Source organism: Erinaceus europaeus, chromosome 18 (genome assembly GCF_950295315.1).
Source record: "Erinaceus europaeus chromosome 18, mEriEur2.1, whole genome shotgun sequence".
In the NCBI taxonomy this organism is placed as follows: Eukaryota; Metazoa; Chordata; class Mammalia; order Eulipotyphla; family Erinaceidae; genus Erinaceus; species Erinaceus europaeus.
The window spans coordinates 30,007,320-30,030,281 of NC_080179.1; the positions used below are offsets into that span (position 1 = coordinate 30,007,320).

General features: G+C 39.0%; 1 protein-coding gene across 3 annotated transcripts in view; it reads left to right on the forward strand.

The window, feature by feature from the left end:
• Positions 1–22,962, forward strand: part of DPP4 (dipeptidyl peptidase 4) — a 105,688-nt gene that overhangs the window by 47,537 nt on the left and 35,189 nt on the right. For all 3 annotated transcript variants that reach the window (XM_060177814.1, XM_060177812.1, XM_060177813.1), the window contains exons 8-12: positions 1,371–1,491; positions 7,819–7,979; positions 9,774–9,886; positions 19,356–19,491; positions 22,451–22,495. In XM_060177814.1, coding sequence (XP_060033797.1) covers positions 1,371–1,491; positions 7,819–7,979; positions 9,774–9,886; positions 19,356–19,491; positions 22,451–22,495 — 576 coding nt within the window. The remainder of the gene's footprint in view (positions 1–1,370; positions 1,492–7,818; positions 7,980–9,773; positions 9,887–19,355; positions 19,492–22,450; positions 22,496–22,962) is intronic.

Here is a 22,962-nt window from a genome sequence, read left to right on the forward strand (position 1 = left end):
GTGCGAGGACCTAAGCAAGGGTCCTGGTTTGACCCCCCCCACCCCCAAACTACAGGGGATTCACTTCACTAACAGTGAAGCAAGTCTGCAGGTGTCTATCTTCCTTCTCCCCATTTCCCCTCCCTTCTCAATTTCTCTCTGTTCTGTCCAATCAAATGGGGGTGGGGTGGGGGAGATGGCTGCCAGGAAAGAGGAGAGCAAAGAAAAATTTCAGAAGTCCAAATAAGGAAGGCAGCTATAGCTGAACATCTCTCTCCAGGAATGCAACTATACTCCCTACATTCCTTAGTTATAACAAGAAATGCTAAGCACTACTCTATAGAACTAATTCTGCCTCCTAATTCTTCATGTGTACCTTAGGACTTACATAGTGATGTTTGTTAACTCCTCTTTTTTTTTAACATATTAAGAATGCCTGGAGGATTTTTTTTATTTATTTTTTATTATCTTTATTTATTTATTGTATAGAGACAGTCAGAAATCTAGAGGAAGGGGCAGACAGAGAGGAAAAGAGATAGAAAGATACCTGCAACACTGCTTCACCACTTGCAAAGATTCCTCCTGCAAGTGGAAACCAGAGCCTCCAGCCAGGGTTCTTGGGCATTGCAACATGTGAGCTCAACCAGGTGTGCCACACCCCCACCCCAGAGGATTATTTAGGATTTTTTTTTACTTTGTAAACCTATAATTTAAAAGTATGGAGGAGGCAGCCAGAGAGGTGGCTCAGCTGGCAGAACACATTCTTTGCACATAGGAGTCTCAGGATCTGATTTTTCTCTCTCTCCATCTCTGTGTGTGTGTGTGTGTGTGTGTGTGTGTGTGTGTGTGTGTGTGTGTGCCTCAATAAGTAAATAAATCTACTTTTAAATTAAAAAGTATGGGGGGGGGGAGTCTGGCGGTATCTCAGTGGGTTAAGCACATGTGGCGCAAAGCGCAAGGACCAGCATAAGGATCCCAGTTCCAGCCCCTGGCTCCCCATCTGCAGGGGAGTCGATTCACAGGCGGTGAAGCAGGTCTTCAGGTGTCTTTCTCTTCCCCATTCTGTCTTCCCCTCCTCTCTCCATTTCTCTCTGTCCTATCCAACAACAACGACATCAACAACAACAACAATATTAACTACAACAATAAAAAAAAAACAAGGGCAACAAAAAAAAAAAAGGAAAATCAAAAACAAAAGAAAAAATGTATGAGAGGGAGTAAGTGATTTTTCATCTTAATTTGAATAACCTAAGCTAATCACTACACTTGTATGAAAATTTTTAGAAATAAAATTTGATAAAATTATTGATAGATTCCCCCCTCAAACTCCAGGATAAAATATAGTACAAAGAATTATTATTCATCAGTGTATTTTTCTCTATCTGTTTTAGGCATATGTGTGGAACAATGATGTATATGTTAAAAATGAACCGAATTTGCCCAGTCAGAGGATCACATGGATTGGTAAAGAAAATGAAATATATAATGGAATAACTGACTGGGTCTATGAAGGTAAAGATTTTGAACATATTTCTTTTTTCAAGTCAGATTTTTTTTTTACCTTTTAAACAAGGGGTAATCCAGTGCTATTTAGCATAAGTCACTTTTTATTTATTTATTTTTTTAATGTCAAATCTCTTCAAAGCTCTCACACCAGCAGGTAGCTAGCAAACCAAGCATTTCCTTAGCAGTAGCTGGGACTGCTTGTGTTCTCATTGTATTTCAATGCTTCTATTGTCTTCCCTCTTCCCCTACAAAGAGCTTTTCTGTGTAGGCAGATTTTTTCTGCTTTACTGGAGCATAAATACCTCCAGATTAACATCAGATCTTTTTCTAACCAGGTCTACCTATACCAGAAAGGACTAAGGAGAGCTGTATACTCCCACAACATTCCAAAGTTGATATAATTATCTGGAGGTTGGAAAGTAGCATCAAGGAAAATGTCTATTTTATAAAGGACTGTGTTCATTTGATCTTAGATCATAAATTCATATTTTTTAAAAAAGAGAAAATTAACTAGAAAGGCTTAGGAAAAAGAGACGAAGAAACAATGAAAATATTACAAAATGTTACCTCTCTCATCTAGGATAAAGGGTTTTAGAAAGATTTGAAAAACAATTTAGAAACTTAAAAAACAAATGTAGAACTGGGGAAATAGCATAGGGGTTATGCAAAAGATCCTCATGCCTGAGTCTCTGAGGTCCCAGGTTCAATTCTCAGCCCCACCATAAGCCAGAGCTGAGCAGTGTTCTGGTCTGTCTCTCTCTGTATCTTTCCCTCTATATCTCTTTCTCATTAAAATAAAATAAAAATATATTTTTAAAAATATAGACAGATAGTTGTAGAGATGATAGCCCATGTCTGCAATCTTAGGAGAACTATGGTGGCTTGCAATAGAGGAATTGGTGATTCAGAACCCTAGTGGTAGGAATGGTGTGGAATTATACCCTTGTTGACATGTAATTTTGTAAAATTTTTGTAAATAAATATTATCACTAATAAAATTTTAAAAAAGAAACTTTAAAAACATCAGAAAAACAATTCATGTATATAGTTGCCAAAGTAAAAGGAATTTCAGGGGGCAGGGTAGCGCAGTGGTTTAAGCGCACATGGTGCAAAGTGCAAGGACCAGCTTAAGGATCCTAGTTTGAGCCCCAGTTCCCCAGCTGCAGGGGGTTCACCTCACAAGTGGTGAAGCAGGTCTGCAGGTGTCTATCTTTCTCTCCCCCTCTGTCTTCCCCTCCTCTCTCGATCTCTCTCTGTCCTATCCAATAACGACGACATCAACAACAATGACAGAAGTAACAAAAATGATATACAACAAGGGAAAAAAACGGCCTCCAGGAGCAGTGGATTAGTAGTGCAGGCACCAAGCCCCAGTAATAGCTCTAGTGGTGGTGGTGGTGGGGAGGAATTTTGAGAGTCGTAAGGTAGTGCAGCTGACTAAGCACAGGTGGCACGAATCATAAGGACCAGCTTAAGGATCTGGGTTGAGCCCCAGGCTCCCCACCTGCAGGGGAGTCGCTTCACAAGCGGTGAAGCAGGTCTGGAGGTATCTTTCTCTCCCCCTCTCTGTCTTCCCCTTCTTTCTCCATTTCTCTCTCCATTTCGACAATGACGACATCAATAACAACAATAATAACTACAACAACAATAAAACAATAAGGGCAACAAAAGGGAATACATACATAAATAAAAATTTTAAAAAAGGAATTTTAAGAGAGCTCTAACCATTTACAAGATTTTTTCATGTTTATTAAAGAAGCATCTTTACTTGAATCCTATTCCTTCATCAATCTTTTAAATGTTTTCCTTCATGATTTAATTTGGTTCTTGCTCAGTTCAATTAAAGGCATAACATTAGAACAACAACCAAAAGTCACATTGAAAGTCCAGGAGATAGCTCACCTGGGGAAGCATTTGGTTTACTGTAGCTTTAGCATGACATAAGAGTAGTGTGGAAAGCACTTCAGGAGTTTTATGGATGGTGTAGTGATGCTGAAATGTCACTATCCGCTAAATAAAAAAAAAAAAAAAAAATTGGTTCCAGGAGGCCATTCCATGATATTGTATGTGTGAAGCCCTGAGTTCATTGCCCAGCAAAATCACAGTAAAAGAAAGATAAATTTCCATGGGCCAGAAATAAGTATTTGATTAAAACTCATAATGAAATTCATTATCAGTAGCCACTTAGAGATTGAAAAACCTTTTAATAAAAAATATTTGTTATGAATAAATAAGCACTGGATGATCATAGTTCTAGCAAAGCAAGGCATAAAAGAACCCAGGCAAATTCACATATTTAAATATATTTAATTCATTTATGACATTCTTTAATATTGGGTTGTCAGAAAAGTCATGACACATTTTTGAAGTATATGTCATGATTTTCTGACAATTCAATAATACAACATTGCCCCTAGGATCCCTTTAGTGAGTCAGGTTAAGCTTTATGCCAAAGCCATGACACTCTTCTTTTCTCTCCCTGGCAAGAACACAGCTAACATTGAAAGTAAATAATAGCAGAAGGCTCTTCCAAAAGCAGGTTTTATTTCTTACAGGAAATTCTCTACAAATGTATTTGTACGTTTAAGGAATGGTCCCTACTGAGGAAAACAAAAAAACACTGCTGTTTCTCTCTGTATGAAATCCTTGCTCTCAATAGATGATCCTGATTCAGCAATAGAGACTTACTGGGATCAGACAAGCATGCTTGACAGTCTGTAAATGCATAAGTAAAAAAAAAAAAAAAAAGCTACAAAGTTCTGATGTGGCCATGAGCTATCTTGTGAAGTTCACAGAGGAACCCATACTCTGGGATGTATGCCCTGATCCTATCTCATGTTCTCAAGTAGCTTTCTCTCTTACTTGATCTGTTTTCACTATGTATTGTGTCATTATATTCTAATTGAGGGTAATTTTATTTTATAAAGCCATTTACATGGCATTTACTTAGCATGAATGCAGTTTATATACTCCAGAGCAGATACTGAGAATTTTGGTTTGAGTAAGGATGAGAAGGAATAGAGGAATAATTTTGGAAGACAGAGCACTTCCAAGTACATTTGACACCTTATACATTCATAAGTAAAAGAACAAAGATGCAAGGTTTGTTCTTTTACCATCACCACCACCCCTGAAATAGCAGTGTTGACTTTGGTGATGTAGGAAAATTTCATGCCAACCACCTGTGAGCTGCAGTGGCAGGGACACAGAGATAAATGCCACCCACCTACTGCTCTTGAGGAATTCAGCCCAGAGATGAAGACAAAGATGACAAAAAATGGCAGCTATTGAGCTCAAATTTTGTGCTCTACCTGAAGGACACTAGGGCTAAAGGATGTTTCAGGAAGGTATGGGGAAAGGGCACCATAAGATTGTGGGTAGTTAAGATTTAGGGATACAGAGGGATAGAGAATGGGAAAGCTATCAGGGGAGGGGGTGGGATATGGAGATTGGGTGGTGGGAATTGTGTGGAGTTGTACCCCTCCTACCCTATGGTTTTTTTAATTAATCCTTTCTTGAATAAAAAAAAAAAGAATTAGGGATACGAGAGCCGTAGACACCTGGGCTCATAACCAGTATTCTACCAGGAAGACCTGAAAGTCTTGTTCAGTTCTTTTTAGTTCTCTGCTCTCCCTACCCATAGTTTCTTCATTATCAGGACATTTGATCTTAATCAGATACAGTTTTATAATGACGTTAATACTTTCGTTTCCTTTCTTTTCTTTCCTCCACCAGACCACTGTTCAGCTCTAGCTTATGATCCTATGGGGGACTGAATTTGGGACTTTGGAACCTCAGGCATGAGAGTCTCTTTGAATAAACATTATGCTATCACTCCCACCCACTTTAGCGCTTTTTTTTTTTTTGTTATTGATGTCATTGTTGTTGATGTCATTGTTGTTGGATAGGACAGAGAGAAATGAAGAGAGGAGGGTAAGACAGAGAGGGGGGAGAGAAAGATAGACACTTGCAAACCTGCTTCACTGCTTGTGAATCGACTCCCCTGCAGGTGGGGAGCCGGGGGGGGGGGGGCTCCAACCAAGATCCTTATGCCAGTTCTTAAGCTTTGCACATGTGTGCTTAACCCGCTGTGCTCCTGCCCAACTCCCACCCCCTTTAGCACTTCTATATTTCAAAACATGGAATAATTTTTACTACCCATACTTTAAATAAAATAAAAATTTGCTTGCTAAAGTATAGATGTGATGATATTTTGGTCTTACGCTAGAGTCAGTGAGTAGAAGTAATAAGGAGTGAGACACATGTGGTCTTGGAGGTGGCAGAGTGGATAAAGTACTGGATTCTCAACCATGCAGTCCTGTGTTCAATCCCCAGCAGCACATGTATCAGAGTAATGTCTAGTTCTTTCTCTCTCTCCTCCTTTCTCATGAATAAATTATGAAAAAAAAAGGAATAAGACATTATCACTCATTCTGTAGAGAACTTCTTAGTGAGAAATTAATGTTATGTGGAATCAAAAGACCCATGTCATACTATTTATCTCATGCAATTCATTCTGTCATTTGAGTCCACAGTATCTTTTCAAAAATGAACTCAGAATAGACTGACCCAGAAATTTTTGTGGAAATTTAGATTGTTTTTTTTTTTTCCAAATTCTAGAGTGATACATAAATGTAACTAAATACAGGTATAAAACAGTAGTTGGCTTTAGAAATAGAGTGCCTTCTATTACTAGTAGTTCTGAAACAGAAAAGGAATAGGTCAAGGGAAAGAAAAACATGGCTTCAAGGTAGACAAATGTGATTATTCTCGAGTCTATCAATTATTGGCACTGTATCCCTGTGCAAATTAATTATTTTCTTTAGGTCAACCTGCCTCACTTTTCTCATCTGTGCAATGAGTTATTGTGAAGATTATCCTTGATAGTAGATGCCAATTGCTTATCAATCTCTGGCACATAGTTAGCATTCAGTAACTATCAGCTGTTCATCATGATGATAGCAATGCATTTATTCAATATTTTTGTTACTACTGATTCTATTACTATTACTGTAGCTATTGAAAAACATTTGGAAGAAACTTGTAAAGAGCTCTTAAGCATCAGAAAAGTGATTGAGATAGAAGGCTTTCTAAAACTGAAAATTCGAGCTGCTATGCTCTTGCTTTTATCTTTACACTCATAGTAAAAAATGAGATTTGTAGGCTAGATTTGCATTAAAAAAAAAAAACACCAAATGGGAATATAAGGGACCAAGTGGTTGCACACTGGTTAGCACATGGTTGGGCACACATTACAGTGCGGAAAAGCCCAGGTTCAAGGTCCCAGTCCCCACATGTTGGGGGAAGACACTTCACAAATGGTGAAGCAATGTTACAGGTTTCTGTCTTTCTCTTTTGCTCTCTATCTCCCCTTCTCTTCTTAATTTCTCTCTGTCTTATGAAAAAAAAATCTAAATAAATAAGTATTCATTTAAAATAGTCACCTGGGAAGGTGCCTGAATGTGACCCAGGCTCAAGTCCAATCCCAGCCATACTGGAGGGAGCTTACCATCTCATCTATTTGAACACTGCTTCCACAACTGATAAAGGATTTTGCTACTTTAAAAGCAAGAGACTTGATATCCTTGCAAAGACTCCATAATAAATATAGGATGGAGAATGCATCTGACAGTGTTTGAGAAAGCAAGATCTTTTCTTTCATTTGCTTCCCTCCCTGACCTTCTTCCCAAACACATCAGTTTATATACCAGTGGAGGGTGTTAATCCAAAGTAGTCTTCAGTTTCTGAGCTAGGCAAAAGAAATGTTTCTCAGTAGGGGTCTCATGGAACTTCTTGCCATCCTAAATCCATCCTTCCCACACCTTGTTTGTGCCAAGAGTAGTAAACTCTGGGCACCATATTGATTTGATAGCCTGGAGCTACACACCACCCACCAGGACCCTGTGGGCTCAGTACAAAATGAGCCCAGTTGGAGAGAGTATTCTGGCATGTTGACTGTTTGAAAATTAGAAAGGAGAATCAGTCCCTTGTGTGAAATTTACTTTTAGTATGTTTTGCAGCATAAATTTAGAGGATTATAAGATAAAGGAAAAAATGTAGAGTTTATATTAAAAATTGTGTGTTAAAATATTCTAAAATGTCCAACAGGTTACTTATTTTTACAATCCAGATCTATCCTTGAAGATTTTATTTTTATTCATTTGTATTACTCTGATTTTGGAATCCCAGCAAATGCAAAGTGGTTCATTAGTTGAACTCTACTATAATTACTAAAGCTAATGAGAACAATATTTTGAATGTTAAAGCCAATGTATCTGCTATTTCTTCTAACAACAATTTATGTCTTTCTTTTTTCTTTTTCTTTTTTTTCAGAGGAAATCTTTGGTTCTTACTCTGCTCTGTGGTGGTCTCCAAATGGCAGTTTTTTAGCATATGCCCAATTTAACGACACCGGTGTCCCACTTATTGAATACTCCTTTTACTATAATGAGTCACTACAGTACCCAAAGACTATTCGGGTTCCATATCCAAAGGTCTGTGCTCTAATTCACATAGTGATTCCGTGATTTGATGGGAAGAGAATGGTTTCATTTAATCCTTTCCTGCTAATGAAAATATTGTCAGTCTCTCTTCAACAGCTTGCTGTGATTACTCTTGCTGAAGTCAACAGCATCTGGCAATTTTAAAGTATTTTTATTATCCCAGGAAAGAGTGTGATTTAAGGTTTTGTAATTTCTCCAAAAACTTTGAGGAATGACAAGCTGAAAAAGATGGGGAAAATGCTTTTGAAAGAGGTAGGGGGAATGAAAATGTTTGAATGGCAGAAAAGAGAGACTGTAATTGAATCAGAAACTCTTCTCATTTATGGAAGTTGGAATGTGCCCTAGATGAAGTTGAAAAGCATAGTTATATATCAGATTGTATTACTAATTAACAGGATACGTGACTTGTGTTCGTGGTGCTATTGTAGACTTGGCACTAATATAAATTTTTTTAAATATTTATTTTATTTATTTCCTTTTGTTGCCCTTGTTGTTTTATTGTTGTAATTATTATTGTTGTTGTCGTTGTTGGATAGGACAGAGAGAAATGGAGAGAGGAGGGGAAGACAGGGAGGAGGAGAGAAAGATAGACACCTGCAGACCTGCTTCATCGCCTGTGAAGGGACTCCCCTGCAGGTGGGGAGCCAGAGTTCGAACCGGGATCCTTATGCCGGTCCTTGTGCTTTGCGCCACCTGCGCTTAACCCGCTGCGCTACAGCCCGACTCCCGGCACTAATATAAATTTTACAAGTCTTACATGTGGAATAATAATGTCATAGGTTTTCAAGACTATTCTTGAAATAGTCTTGTATGTTTATGAAAGTTGAAACAAAGGGATTTATAAAGAATGAATTTAGAAAGAAATATTTTAGAAAATTATTACAATAATTACAGCTATAGTATTTCATGAAGGAAAATATAATAGCAAAACATTTTTGCTGTAAGTAATTTGAGAAGGGTATGCTTATCTTTATCAATTCATTCAGTTTGCTTTGTTGAAGGGCTGCATTTAAGAAGACTGGGAAAGTTATTATTATTTTTTCTCTATGGGGGGGTTAATGAATTATAGTGCAGTTATTGACACATGGGTACAATATTTCATCTCCCTGTGATAGATGTCTGAGATTTTTTTTCCTTTTTAATGATCAGATACTAAATATGGAAATGTATTCTCAGTGAAAGAGTTATTGGAGTGAATCTAGGAAAACCATAAAATATTCTCACTAAAGTATTTCTAATTTATTTGTCAGTCAAAGATCTGTGTATATACTTAAAAAGTTTTCATAGATTTCTGTCATAATATTGATTGTAGAACACAAAAATGGCCAACCTGGACTTGGAGGGAAAATTCTGGCTTCCTAACTACTAGGTTCATTGGGTCCAGGGTTAAGTAAACTAATTTTCCTAGTGAATTGTGTCTGACTGAACCTAAGGTACTCTTCCTAGTGGCTAGTTAATAAAAACTCCTTATCGTACAGAGCCAGAGAACACCTCTACAATAATAGTTGATTTTTCAGAAGTTTATCTTTGTATGTAGTAGGTATATCACTATTTAAATAGGAGTTCTTTGCTTTTTCAAATCATATACTATACACATAAAATGCTTCTGGCTGAATATGAAAAGTTTGCATTTCATGATATTCCCTTAGGCTCATATTATCTGTATAAAGTTGTCAAATGTGTTAGTCATAGTTTTATGATCACCAAGCAAATATTTTATACTGTTTTAAGCATACATAACAATGTAATTTTTTTCAATACCAATTTTTTGATTTTCTTCCATAGGCTGGAGCTACGAATCCAACTGTAAAGTTGTTTGTTGTAAATACTGATACCGCTAGCCCAGACAACAATTTGACTTCTGTACAAATCACTGCTCCTGCTTCGGTTTCGAATGGGTAAATTTCCTCTCTCTTTCTTTCTTTCTTTCTTTCTTTCTTTCTTTCTTTCTTTCTTTCTTTCTTCCATTCTTTCTTTTCTTTATTGGGAGATTAATGGATTACAGGAGACAGTAAATTATAGTAGTTTGTATATGTGTTACATTTTCCAGTTTTCCACATAATAGTTCAGCTCCCACTAGGTCCTCTCTGGGGTAAATTTCTTAACTCAGTTACTTGGTTTGTAAACTATTCCACACCCTCTAGGGACAACATTAAAAAATGAATGTTCCTTGGGCTGGGGAGATAGTATAATAGTTAACATAAGACTCTTCAGCCCTCTGAGCTTCAGTGGTCTCAAGTTTAGTCCCTAGCACCACCATCAAGTACAAAACATCAAGTGCAAAAACCCTTTAGAGTTAAATGTCTATTAGACACATAAGACAAAGCCTTAGAGGTTAAGAAAAAGACCAAGCAGGAGTCAGTATTTAATCCTGTGTAGCAGAATAGGAAAAAAGAGCTGATGAACATCCTTCTAGGTGCCTCCCTCATTATGGATTCTGCTAATGCCTTCAGATTCACAATATTGTTACAGAGCAGTGGATTAGCATCCTCTTTATCTGACTTGTATTCTTTGCCTCTCTCTCTCTTTATTTACTTATTCGTGAGAAAGATAGGAGGAGAGAAGGAAGGAACCAGACACCACTTGGTACATGTGCTGTTGGGGATTGAACTTGGGACCTCATGCTTGAGAGTTGAATGTTTTATCCACTGCACTTCTTCCAGACCACTGACTTGCATTTTCACCATCAATCATGCTGGACACTTTGCTCTGTGGTTGCTCACTCATTGTCTTGTTTAGAACTATCTGTAGTAGCCTCTCCTTCCTAGGGAAATCTTTATTTCCCCCCTGAGTTTATTCAAGGACACAGAAATTTAAGTCTAAAATCTGTTATTTAGTGCTTTCCAACTATCTCCTCAATTAACATTAATGGAATATTTCACAAACAACTTAGTGCTAAGCTTCTGCTACTCTAGCACTTAAAATATAAATATAATATAAAATATTCCAATAAATGACATCAAAACCAAACAGGACAGAGGCATAAACATAGCGGCAGTCATTTATAGGATGTCAGAATGTGTTTTTTTTTTTCATGACGGGGGGCTCAAAGAAAACATCCTTAAGGATGGAGATATGATTCCAATAGGCATATTGAGGAAGAAAAGCACTGAGGTTTAAGGAATACAGAGAGTGGAAAGCTTAAGGTGTTCAGGACAAGAGCCTTGGTGTTGGGGATGACCTTTTGATCACAGGAAATGAGCCATGCGTTTCTGCTCTGAAAAATACTAAATCTAGATATGAATGGATTCAGCTCTTTCTTCCTTCTCTCCCTTTTTCCCTTCCTCCCTCTTTTCCTTCCTTCTCCTTCTCCTGCCCCTCCTAGTACTCTCTCCTCCTCTTTCTCCTCCCATTATTCTTCTCCCTCTTTCTTATTTCCTTTTTCTGCTTCTTTCCCTGCTACTGCTTCTGCTGCTTCTGCTGCTTCTGCTGCCTCTCCTTCTCCCTCCTCTCCTCTTTCTTTACCGTAAGAGTTTTTGCTGGCACTTGCACTATAAATCCACTGCTCCTGGCAGCCACTTTTTCCTTTTTCTCAAGTTGATAGAACAGAAAAATTGAAGGGGAAAAGGTGATAAAGAAGGGGAGAGACAGAGAGAGAGAGAGAGAGAGAGATCTGAACACTGTTTCACTGCTCATGAACTCATGAAGCCCCTTGCCCACCCTAATATTTACCCACTGGGTCTTGTGTACTCAACCAAGTGTCCCACTGCCTCACCCTTTTTCCCTCCCACTTTCCATAGCACTGCACAGCTCTGGCTTATTGGTGCTGGGGATTGGACCTGGAATTTGGGAGCTTCAGGCATGAAAATCTTTCTGTATAACCCTTCTGCTATTTCCTACTAATCTTTTTTTCTTTTTAAATTTTTTTTTAATTATTTATTTTTGCTCCAGTGTTAATGCTGGGGCTCCGTGCCTACACCACAAATCCACAGCTCCTGGAGGCCATCTTTTTTCCACTGTTGTTGTTGCTGCTGGATAGGAAAGAATGAATTTAAGAGAAGATGGGAAGATAGAGAGGGGGAAGAAAGACAATTGCAGTTCCATCATCTGTGGAACTCTCCTGGTTCCAGAATGTCCCAGGCTTGAACCGCTTGTGAAAAAAAAACCTGCAGGTGGGGAGCCAGGGGCTTGAACCAGGATCCTTGTGTGGGTCCTTGTGCATCACACTATGTGCTCGCACCCACTGTGCTACCACCTGACCCCCTTTCCTATTAATTTTTAAGTGCATTGGGGTTCCACATATATTGTATACTACTAGTCTTGGACAAGTCTATTCATTCTTTTTGTTTTAGAATTAGTAAAAGCAGAGAAAGGTGACATCACAGCACAGTTCCATCATCTGTGGAACTCTACTGGTTCCATAATGTCCCCACATGGTCCCAGGCTTGAACCCAGGGCCTCATCCATGGGAAGTTGTGTGCTCTTCTGAGTTATCACCAGCCCCCTGGAAATGGCTGTCAGCTTACAAACCAGTGGCTTACAAACCATTTTAAGAACCTGAAAACTCTATTTGAGTGAGATGAAACACAAAATCCAGTGCAGAAAACAAATAGATAACTACTCAGGTAGTAGGCCCAGTTCTTTTCTCTTTTATCCCCTCAGCATTCTCAGGAGTTTAGACAGAGCCTATACAGGTTCTTCACACAGCTTGGCACATGTACACTTTGAGGCACAGGTGAGAGAACTGAAGTGTAGAGAAGTGAATTCATCTGCTTAATACCACACAGCACATGTGTGGGATTCGGGACGTTGTTGGAAACCTCCACTTGACAGACAGGAGGTTTTTGTTATCAAATTTAAGTGCACTTAGTACGTCCTGTGGCTAGGGGCCTCTGTACCACACTACTCACTCTTCTCAGGTTGTCTTATTGTTCCCCCATATGTCCTCCAAATTGCCACTTCCATCGACATTTACAGAAAAGAGGAGTCTTCCCCACTTAGAAATCCCTTTATAAGTTATAGTTCTGAATTGACTCAGAAAACAGTTGATTTGTTATTTTTCTTCCTATGGATATTAAGCACTAAGTCCTTATTTTTTATCTGCTGGGGATTGAGCCCAGAGCCTTATAAATGCAAAGCATGCACCCTATCACTGAGCAACTATCCTTGTTATCACAAAACTTAAAACTACACTCTAGTTCAGACTTCTCTCACCACTCACCAGCTCAGCTCTCTGTGGATATTTTATATGGAGCTTAATTTATGAACAAATGCTTTTTAGATGTGCCAAGGGAATGTGTGGTGTAGGAAATTTCTAATCCGGCTCTGGTATCTGTTATTGCCAGTAAGACCCCAGGTTTTCTACAACCAGGCTTGAGATCTTCCTTAGGGAAAAAATATTCTAACTTATGTGCTGCTGTTTCATGGTTCATTCAAAGTTCCAGAAGGGTGAAGCTAATCTAGGCAAGTTAAACTGCTTAGCACTCTCTGCTGTGCTCCCTTATAATTCCCTAGTTCCAGAGACCCTGCTGCTTCAGCTCTGCAAAGCCATCACAGGGCCTGTGCTAATATCCATGGTAGTCTTGAGGGCTGCACTTTCTATTGTGTACATTGCTTTTTTATTTTTGGCCTTTCCTGTATAGCCAGTAATGTAAAAGTGCTGTTGAGAGCATTTTAGAGTAAATGCTCTGTTATGTAGTGTGAAAGGGTTGTGCTGATTAAATAAACAATTTATCCTCCACTATCTTTGTCATTCTCTATAGCCCAAGATGTACTCTGAACCCAGTGAGTGCTCAATAAAGCTGTTCACCAGCACCAAGCAACTAGCTATAAGTTCTCTAATAAACATATTTTGGGGGAGTCAAGCAGTGGTGTACCTGGTTAAGTGCACACATTACAGTGAACAAGAATGCAGATTCAAGCCCCTGGCCCCCACCTGCAGAGGGAAAGCTTTACAAGTGGTGAAGCAAGGCTGCAGGTGTCTCCCTGTCTCTCTCCCTCTCTATCTCCCTCTTCCCCCTCAATTTCTTTCTATCTATATCCAATAATAAACTAAACTGTTTGAAAAATATATTTTCCATTTTATAATATTTTTATAATAGGCTTCCCTCATTATGAATGAAAAGAGTATCCAGGTTAGTCTTCCAACAGCCTGCCCCTCAAACTGCATCAGAAACAGCCTCCATCAGTGCCCAAATTAGAGACCAAATTGATCAGATTTGTTAGCTCAAAAATGTGAGAGAAAACAACATACAATGTGAGAGAAAACAACATATAAAATCAAGTCTCTTAATAGCTTTACTTAGAGCAGTGTACCCTCTTGATGGGCTGAAGCAAATTAGTTTTATAGATTGGGGTCAGACTTACAATAATATCTCCAGTGAGTGGCAGAGTACCTGGAATACATACATACAGAACATGTAGAAAAATAAATGGGTGATGCATTGATGGATGAGTGAATGGATGAATGAGATGTTATATCTGTGACTTTGTGTGAAATCCTTTACATAGTCATTTACATAGTCATCTCAAAGATGACTTTATTAAAATTATCATGTATAGTAATTGCTCCTTATTGTCTTGCAGTCATTTGCAAATTCTGTGGCCTAAAATTAGATAATTGGGTAGGACACATTCTAAGGAGTAACTCCACCCAACATCTGCTGAATATCCTGAGAGGCCATCACACACAATTTTGACCTACCCCGCCCTCCAGTTCTTACACACCCACTCCTATTCTTAGTCTAAATCCTGAAATTAAGAATTTTCATAATCTCCTCTGAAATATTAGTAATTTTTGTTTATAAAGTAGGGACATCAGAGTCTGGTATTTTCTTGTAGGAGATAAATTAACTGACCAAAATACCCTGGATACTAGTAACACCTGCAAGAAGGAAAGTAGATTAAGAGTTCCCATGGTATGGGAACCCACCCCTCAGATCTGCTCCATTTCACTGTGCCCATCCCTCTCCTCAACGATCTGTCAGCGGCCCCAGGAGGGTTGGCATGCCTATCAGAGCAGAGGGTGGCATGGAGCCCAAGGCCAGCACTGGCAGAACGCCTGCTTCCTTGGGTGATTCACTGAATTAATCACTCACCGTCTGCAGTTGCTCTTGGTAGCATTTTTCTCTCCAATATTCTTTCTAGTTAGTAGTATGTACCTTATTTTAAATATCCTTAAGGTATCAAAGAGGCATATTTACACAAGTTTGGAGAATTAAAGTCACTCAACAGATATTAAATGTCTACTTCATGGTATTGTGATAATAAGACAGGCAGGTACTTTACAGGGATTCCCTATGGCTTGTTTTTTCAAAATTTTGTCTTTCTCAGTGCATTTGAATATGGTTTGCTTTATAAAATTCAGTTATTCTGTTTATACAGTTCTCTAGGAATACATAGATTTCATCTAGTGAAAGTGTTATTCTGAAAAGAAACTAGAGGGTAAAGTTCACTAAATGTTTCCCAAAGGGATGGGTGGAGGATCTACTCAGGGACAGCTGAGAGCAGGAAATCTGAAGCCAGCAACTTGGTCCTGCCTTCAGCAGTTCCCAGTTGTGGGACACTGAGCAAATTACTTAAGTACTCAGCACGTCATTATTTCCTTATCTTCAAAACATGCTTTTATTTGGCTTACATTTCATGGAGAGGTGGGAGCTTGTGTTAAACAGTTAGAACAGTTCCTGGCACATGTGGATTCCCCCATGGGTGTAGACTCCCATTATTATATCCAGAAACTATTCTATCACTTTATATTAAAATCACCCATATTCCCCATGGAAGAATTCTATTCCAGATGGGTGTACTGAATTCCTGTATCTAACCTAGGGACACAAGGCAGGCTCCCTGACCCATGCCATTACATAAGCATATCCTACCCAATATCTGAAGAATAAAACCAGCATGCCATGCATGCATCAGGCCATGCACTGATAGCCTTGCTTGTTGTATTCCACCCCCTCCCAGTCTTTTATGTACATAAACTCTTTAGGATGAAAAATTTAAGAGTTTATCTTATACAAAGAACTCAGTGATTTTGGTTTATACACCCTCTTCTTCTTATTCCTTAATTCTAAGTCCTAAAGAAAAACTGATCAAAATATGTTCTTTATCTTTACATTTTTTTGTTTACACCTGGCTGAGCTCATATGTTACAGTGCACAAGGACTCAGGTTCAAGCCCCTGGTCCCCACCTGCAGAGGGAAAGCTTCACAAGTGGTGAAGCAGGGCTGCAGATGTTTCTCTGTCTCTCTTCCTCTCTTCCTAACCCATTCCTCTCAATTTCTGGTTGTCTCTATGCAATAAACAAATAAAGATTATACAAAGAAAAATATATTTTTGTTTATTATTGGATAAAGATAAAAAAGAAGTTCAGAGGGAAGAGGGAGATAGAGAGGGAGAGAGACAGGGAGACACCTGCAGCCTTGCTTCACCACTTGTAAAGCTTTCCCTCTGCAGGTGGGGACCAGGGGTTTAAATCTGCATCCTTGTTCACTGTAATGTGTGCACTTAACCAGGTACACCACTGCCTGACTCCCCCAAAATATGTTTATTAGAGAACTTATAGCTAGCTGCCCGGTGCTAGTAAACAGCTTTATTGAGCACTCACTGGGTTCAGAGTACATCTTGGGCTATAGAGAATGACAAAGATAGTGGACAATAAACATTTATGAACTTTGATTTAGAAAAGACCAGAAAAGATGTGAGATGCATGTCAGAGTGCCCTGGTATATGTGCTAATGTCATTACTCAATGTTTTCAAATGTTGGAAGGTTACTTTTTTATTGCTGATCTCTGAACCACAAATATAATTTATGACTTGAACTAGATAAATCTACTTAGTAGCAGGTAAGTCAGGCATGTTAATAATTATATTAAAGAGCTCTCTTCCTCTCCTAGTAGGTCACAGTAGAAAAGGATAAATGCACACAGATTCTAGGAAGTGTTTGGAGAAGCTATGTTTTCTTCTCAAAAGTCATAGAATTTTCATTAGATTTATAAAGGGTTTTGATGTAAAAGCCTAAGTCCTGATGTAGATTTAGGGACCAGCACAGGAGGGTCTATCAAGCAGATCATCCCCATTTTTATATGTCCACAATTAGAATAGTTTTTACATTTTGAATGGTTGGGAAGGAAAAAGAAACAATGAATCACACTTCATGACATGTGGAAAGTAAATGAATTTCGTGTCTCAGAGTTTCAAAGGCAATGATGCCCTTTCTTCCCCTTCAGATATAGAGACAGAACAAAACACAGAGAGGGAGACACCACAACATCACTCTTATATGACCCTAAGCCAAGTACATGGCAAACACGTACTGTATCCAGTGACACACTGATTCATTTTTTATCCATTGTCTTTTGCTGCCTTTTTTTTAACTTGCCCTTAACAAGATTTTTTTAAACTGCGTTCTGCAAAGATTAGTTTCAAAAGGTTTCAGTTTCATCTTGTGTTTCATTATTCCTTGTCCTTTGCCTAGAAATATTTATTTACCTATTCCTTTTTATACTCAGCTCCTCTGCATTAAGTACAATGCAGAAGGATTAGGCTATTTGCTGTTTGTGTCCCTGTATACCAGAGATACATTCACTCTCCAAGTCCCTGCAGCCTGGCAGTTCATGGAAGTGCCAAAAGATTCTACACCAAAAGAGGTGTAGAAGGAGGGGTTCCCAAGAAAGTCTCATTAAACAGGAGACATATAGTAAAACTGAAGGAAGTTAAAAGGTGGCATTTATTTTTTAACAAAAGGAGGCAATTGGGGAAACCCTAAGTACTCTTAACCAAATGTTGGATATACCAGAGATAATATAGGTTCTTAAAAAGCAGAATAAAGAACTGAAGTGGAGAATTTATCCATGTGACACTTTGAAGTGGCTGAGAGGATTGGGTTTTCTTTTATTTTTATATTTATTGGATTGAGACAGAGAAATCAAGAGGGAAGAGGAGACAGAGAGGGAGAGACACCATCACTGCCACACCTCTTAAGAAGCTTAGCACGGGGCCAGGCAGTGGCGCACCTGGTTAAGCGCTTACATTACAGTGCCCAAGGCCCCAGGTTCAAGCCCCTGGTCCCCACCTGCAGGGGGAAAGCTTCAAAAGTGGTGAAGTAGGGCTGTAGGTGTCTCTCTTTGTCTTTATCCCTCTCTATCTCCCTATCCCCTCTCAATTTCTCCCTGTCTCTATCCAATAATAAACAAATAAAATATTTAAAAGAGGGGCCAGATGGTGGTGCACCTGGTTGAGTGCACACATTACAGTGAGCAAGGACCCGTGTTTGAGCCCCTAGTCCCCACCTGCAGGGGGAAATCTTTGCAAGTGGTGAAGCAAGGCTGCAGGTGTCTCTCTGCCTCTATCCCTTTCTATCACCTCTTTCCTTCTTGATTTCTGGCTGTCTCTATCAAATAAAGATAATAAAAAAATTTTAAAAAATATTAAAAAGAAAGAAAGAAAAGGGCCTGAGCTGGAAGTGAGAGTGAGAAGAAGAAGAAGGAGAAGGAGGAGAAGAAGAAGAAGAAGAAGAAGAAGAAGAAGAAGAAGAAGGAGGAGGAGGAGGAGGAGGAGGAGGAGGAGGAGGAGGAGGAGGGGAAGGGGTGGGGAAGGGGAAGGGGAAGGGGAAGGGGAAGGGGAAGGAGAAGGAGGAGAGGAAGAGGAAGAAGAAGAAGAGGAAGAGGAAGAAGAAGAAAAAGCAGCTTACCCTATGTAGGTGGGAACCTTGGGCTTGAACCCATGTGCACTCTAATGTGCACTCAACTGGATACACCACTGCCTGGGCTGATAGGCATTTCTTTAAAGAAAAAAAAAATTGTTAATGAGAGAGAGAACTCTGCCAGATGTGATTCCTATGGTCAAATTCAGGACTTCATGCTTTTTTAAGTCAAGCCACATCCTTGGCCTCAGGTTTTCTGTGGAGACCAGATATTATTAAGAATAGGTCTTCTCAACCTTAAAAGGAGGATTCCGAAGTGCCTGCAGAGGGGCTACCAAATGCTCAATAAATGTTTATTGTATGATTTCTTGTTTTTTAAGAGAGTGTAGACTGAAAGTGACCTGTGAATTCTAAGGACAGAGCTATTGAGATCACAAAAAGAGGCCAAAAATCTGTGCTGCATATCACAAACTTTTCATGAGTTTCTGATTTATATCAAGTGCTCTACTAGAGATTCATGTGTGCTAAGCCAGTGCTTGATATTCACAGTTTTTGCTGTTGGTTGATTTCCATTTACAATAAAATTATAAATTGTAAGCATTAACAAAAGGTAAATTACTATTATTTATATATTTATGTCCATTTAACTTCTTATAGCTCATTAAAGATTGATATTACTGAGTAAACTGTTTTCTGCCATGATCTGGAGATATTGTCTCTCTCACTCTCCTTCCTTTTTTACTTCTTTCTAACTCAACTTCATTCCATCTTCCTTCTCTAGGGATCACTACTTGTGTGGTGTGACGTGGGTGACAAAAGAAAGGATTTCATTGCAGTGGCTTCGGAGGATTCAGAACTATTCGATCATGGATATTTGTGACTATGATCAACCCAATGGACTGTGGAATTGCTTAGTGGTAAAGCTGAACGGGAACACTTCTTTAAAGATATATATGACTGTAAAGTTCTATGAAAAAAGACATAGTGAATATTTGGGAATCAGGAAATGAAATTTGTATTTGTATTATTTCTAACTCTGTGTCTGACACCCCCAGTCTGTCACCCCAAAGTGGATGAGTCTTGATTAACTTTTAGACTACCTGATGTTTCTATTTCATTTTCCCTCTTTCGTCATAGTATTTTAGTCATTTACACTGTTATTTGAGAAGGAAGTGGGAGTGACTGGACAACCAGAATATGGACTTACTTTCCATAATTTAGAAAAGGGGGAAGGGAGATGCCTCACCTGGTAGGACATTTCCAATTAGAGCCCTGGCAACAACTGGGAATTAAAGCTTTAAAGCTCTCCCCCCACCCCCTTTCCCTTTCTCTCTCTCTCTCCAAATGGAAAAAGAACGTCAGGGAGTAGTGAAGTCACACATACACAAGGTCTTGTCTTTGAAAATAAAGGGGAAAAAAAAAAAAAAGAAAAGAAAGGGGGTAGGCTGCTGGGTCAGAAACTATGAGTTCAGTGAAGTATATTTCAACAGAGAAAATACAGGTAATAATGGCAAATGACTGGCTAAGTAAGTAAGAAACAAAGCAGGTATAAGAAGCTAAAAATCTATTTCTATACTGTGACTATCTTTAGACAGAAAAATACTTTTGACCTTAAGTGATAGTTAGCAGACCGAGAGGGTGGCAACATTGAAATCAACACTAGTGCAAATCCTTGAACTGCTGGGGATTTCCAATAAGGAGACCATATCTTCATACAAATTGATAGATAAGAACTAATAACTGCCTCAAGAGAGTAAAATCTGGGGAAGGTTTGTTGGCATATATTTGTAAGCTGCTTTTTCTTTTAAAGAATCATACATGCATACATATGTACATACATTCCCTAGGGACAGGTTATGCCTCCCTCTCCACTCCCATCCTGGCTGAACAGGGACAGATTCTTTCACAATCTTGAGCACAGAGTATGTCGATTCTCTATTTATTTATGGAGCAGATTTTAAATAGCTACTACATTCCAATCTCTGTATTAAACCCTGGACCATGAGAAAAACAAACAAACAAACAAAACGGATAGCATGTCTGTCCTCAAAATGTCTATGTTATAATGGGAAATACACTTTAAAAAGGCAATATTAAGGAGCCAAGCATTGGCATACCTGGTTGAGAGCACATGTTACAATGCTGAGTGACCCAGGTTTGAGCTCCGAGTCCCAACTTGCAGGAAGAAAGCTTCACAAGTGGTGAAGCAGGACTGCAAGTCTTTCTCTCTCTCTCTCTCTCTCTCTCCATATATATATATATATATATATATATATATATATCCCTCTCAACTTTTGGCTGTCTCTAGCAAATAAATAAAGATAATTTTTTTTTCTGAAGTCTTTTTTTTTTTTCTAAACCAGAGCACTGCTCAGCTCTGATTTATGGTGGTATGGGGGATTTAACCTGGGACATCTGGAGCCTCAGGCATGAGAGTCTCTTTGCATAACCATTATGCTATCTACCCCCACCCATAGCTACCATTTCTTAAACAGACTAGAAGCAGGCTCAGTAGGAAAGACCTGAAACAATCTTGTATAAAATGCCATATATGGGGCCAGGTGGTGGCACACCTGGTTGAGCACACCTGTTACAATGCTCAAGGACCCAGGTTCGAGTCCCCGGTCCCCAACAGGAGGAAAGCTTCACAAGTGGTGAAGCAGGGCTTCAGATGTCTCTCTCCCTCTCTATCTCCCACTTCCCTCTCAATTCCTGGCTCTCTATCCAATAAACAAAGATTAAAAAATTAGAAAAAAGAAAAAACAAACAAATAAAATAAAATGTCATATATGGGATAGGTAAGAGCATGAAGAACCTAAAAGCAGAGGCTGTGCCATGGTATCCACTATGAATTGCTTAGGAAATATAGGAACTAGGTTGAGAGGACATAGAAATAAGGCTTGGTGGAAAGAATCAATGGTGAAAACTGAGTTAGAGGTTAAGGCTCAGCCTATGACATGTTGAGATTTACCAGGTAAAACAGGAAAGTTCTTTCAAAGTTTTAAGTAGAAGAGGATCATCAGGAGATAGATCTATTGGTTTCAAATCAAGCCAGCTGGGGGTTAAGTATGTTGAAGACTGAAAGGAAAAGCATCACATGATCTCCAAACAGGAGATCCAGGCAATAGATCAAGTGAAACCTAACCAGGCATGAGCAAAGCCACTAATAATGGAGATGGGAGAAGTCAAAAAGGTAGATGACAGGTTGAGACAGATGGCTGAGAAGTGTAGGAGTCTAGAAAGTTTCTCAGGCTTCCAGTTTGGGTGTATGGAAGCTACTAAGTAGGAGAAGAATGAAAGAGGAAGAACAAGTTGGTGGAAATAGAGGGAAAGTAAAATTGCGTTATCTTCAGTTGTGTACATGATGAATTGAAAATACCAGTGATGCTTCCAGGGCATATACTCTGGAGAGAGCTCTAGGCAAGAGAGGTAATAATAGAAAATTATCTAAGGTAGTAATAGATCTAAGGTAATCACAGAAAGCATATGAGGGCCAGAGTGTGGCACACCTAGTAGAGAGCACATGTTACAATGAGCAAGGATCAAGGTCCAAGATCCCAGTCCCCACCTGCAGGCGGAAATCTTCAAGAGTGGTGAAGCAGGGCTGCAGGTGTTTCTTTGTTTCTTTCTCTCTCTCTCTCTCTCCCTCCTCTCCCTCCCTCTCCGCACCCCTCCCCTCTCTCTTTCCCCCCAGCTCAATTTCTGGCTATTTCTATCCAATGAACAGATATTTTTTAAAAGAGAACATATGAATTAAAAATACATGAATGGAGATAGTTTTTAATTATTTTATAACAAGTGAAGTTTGCTTCTACTGCCCCAAATTGCACTTAAGCAATGCAATTAGTCATTTCACCTGTCTTTTAAATTTCTTAGGGACGGCAGCGCACTGAAGAGAGCACCACTGGCTGGGTTGGAAGAGTAAGTGCTTAAGATTTAGTTTTTTCTGTCATATACAACAGATGCTCTGAGCTACTTAACATGTAGATATACCAAAGGAAGGTCTTATGCTATTTCTAATTAATAGAGATATTAGCTGCCCTATTTCTCAATATTTTGAGTGCTTCCTTTGGAGAGTTTTTTTCTTACTGGAGATTTTATAATATACTCAACTAGAGAAAAAAAAAGACAAGTGAAATCAAGATAACAAAACAAAATACAAATTCAAGGCACATTTAACTCCTGGTAATTATAAACGCAACCATTGTTGACAGGAGGGAACATGTCAAATGCACTGGTTGACTTTACATTCAGAGTTATGTGCATCAGAGACCAAAAAGCACAGCTTATGCCCAGAGGCTGTAGGAAATATGACTACACCCTGCAGAAACTCAGTGGCACACATACCACGCTCCTTTAGAGGAATGCAGAGCCCTGGGGTTTCACAC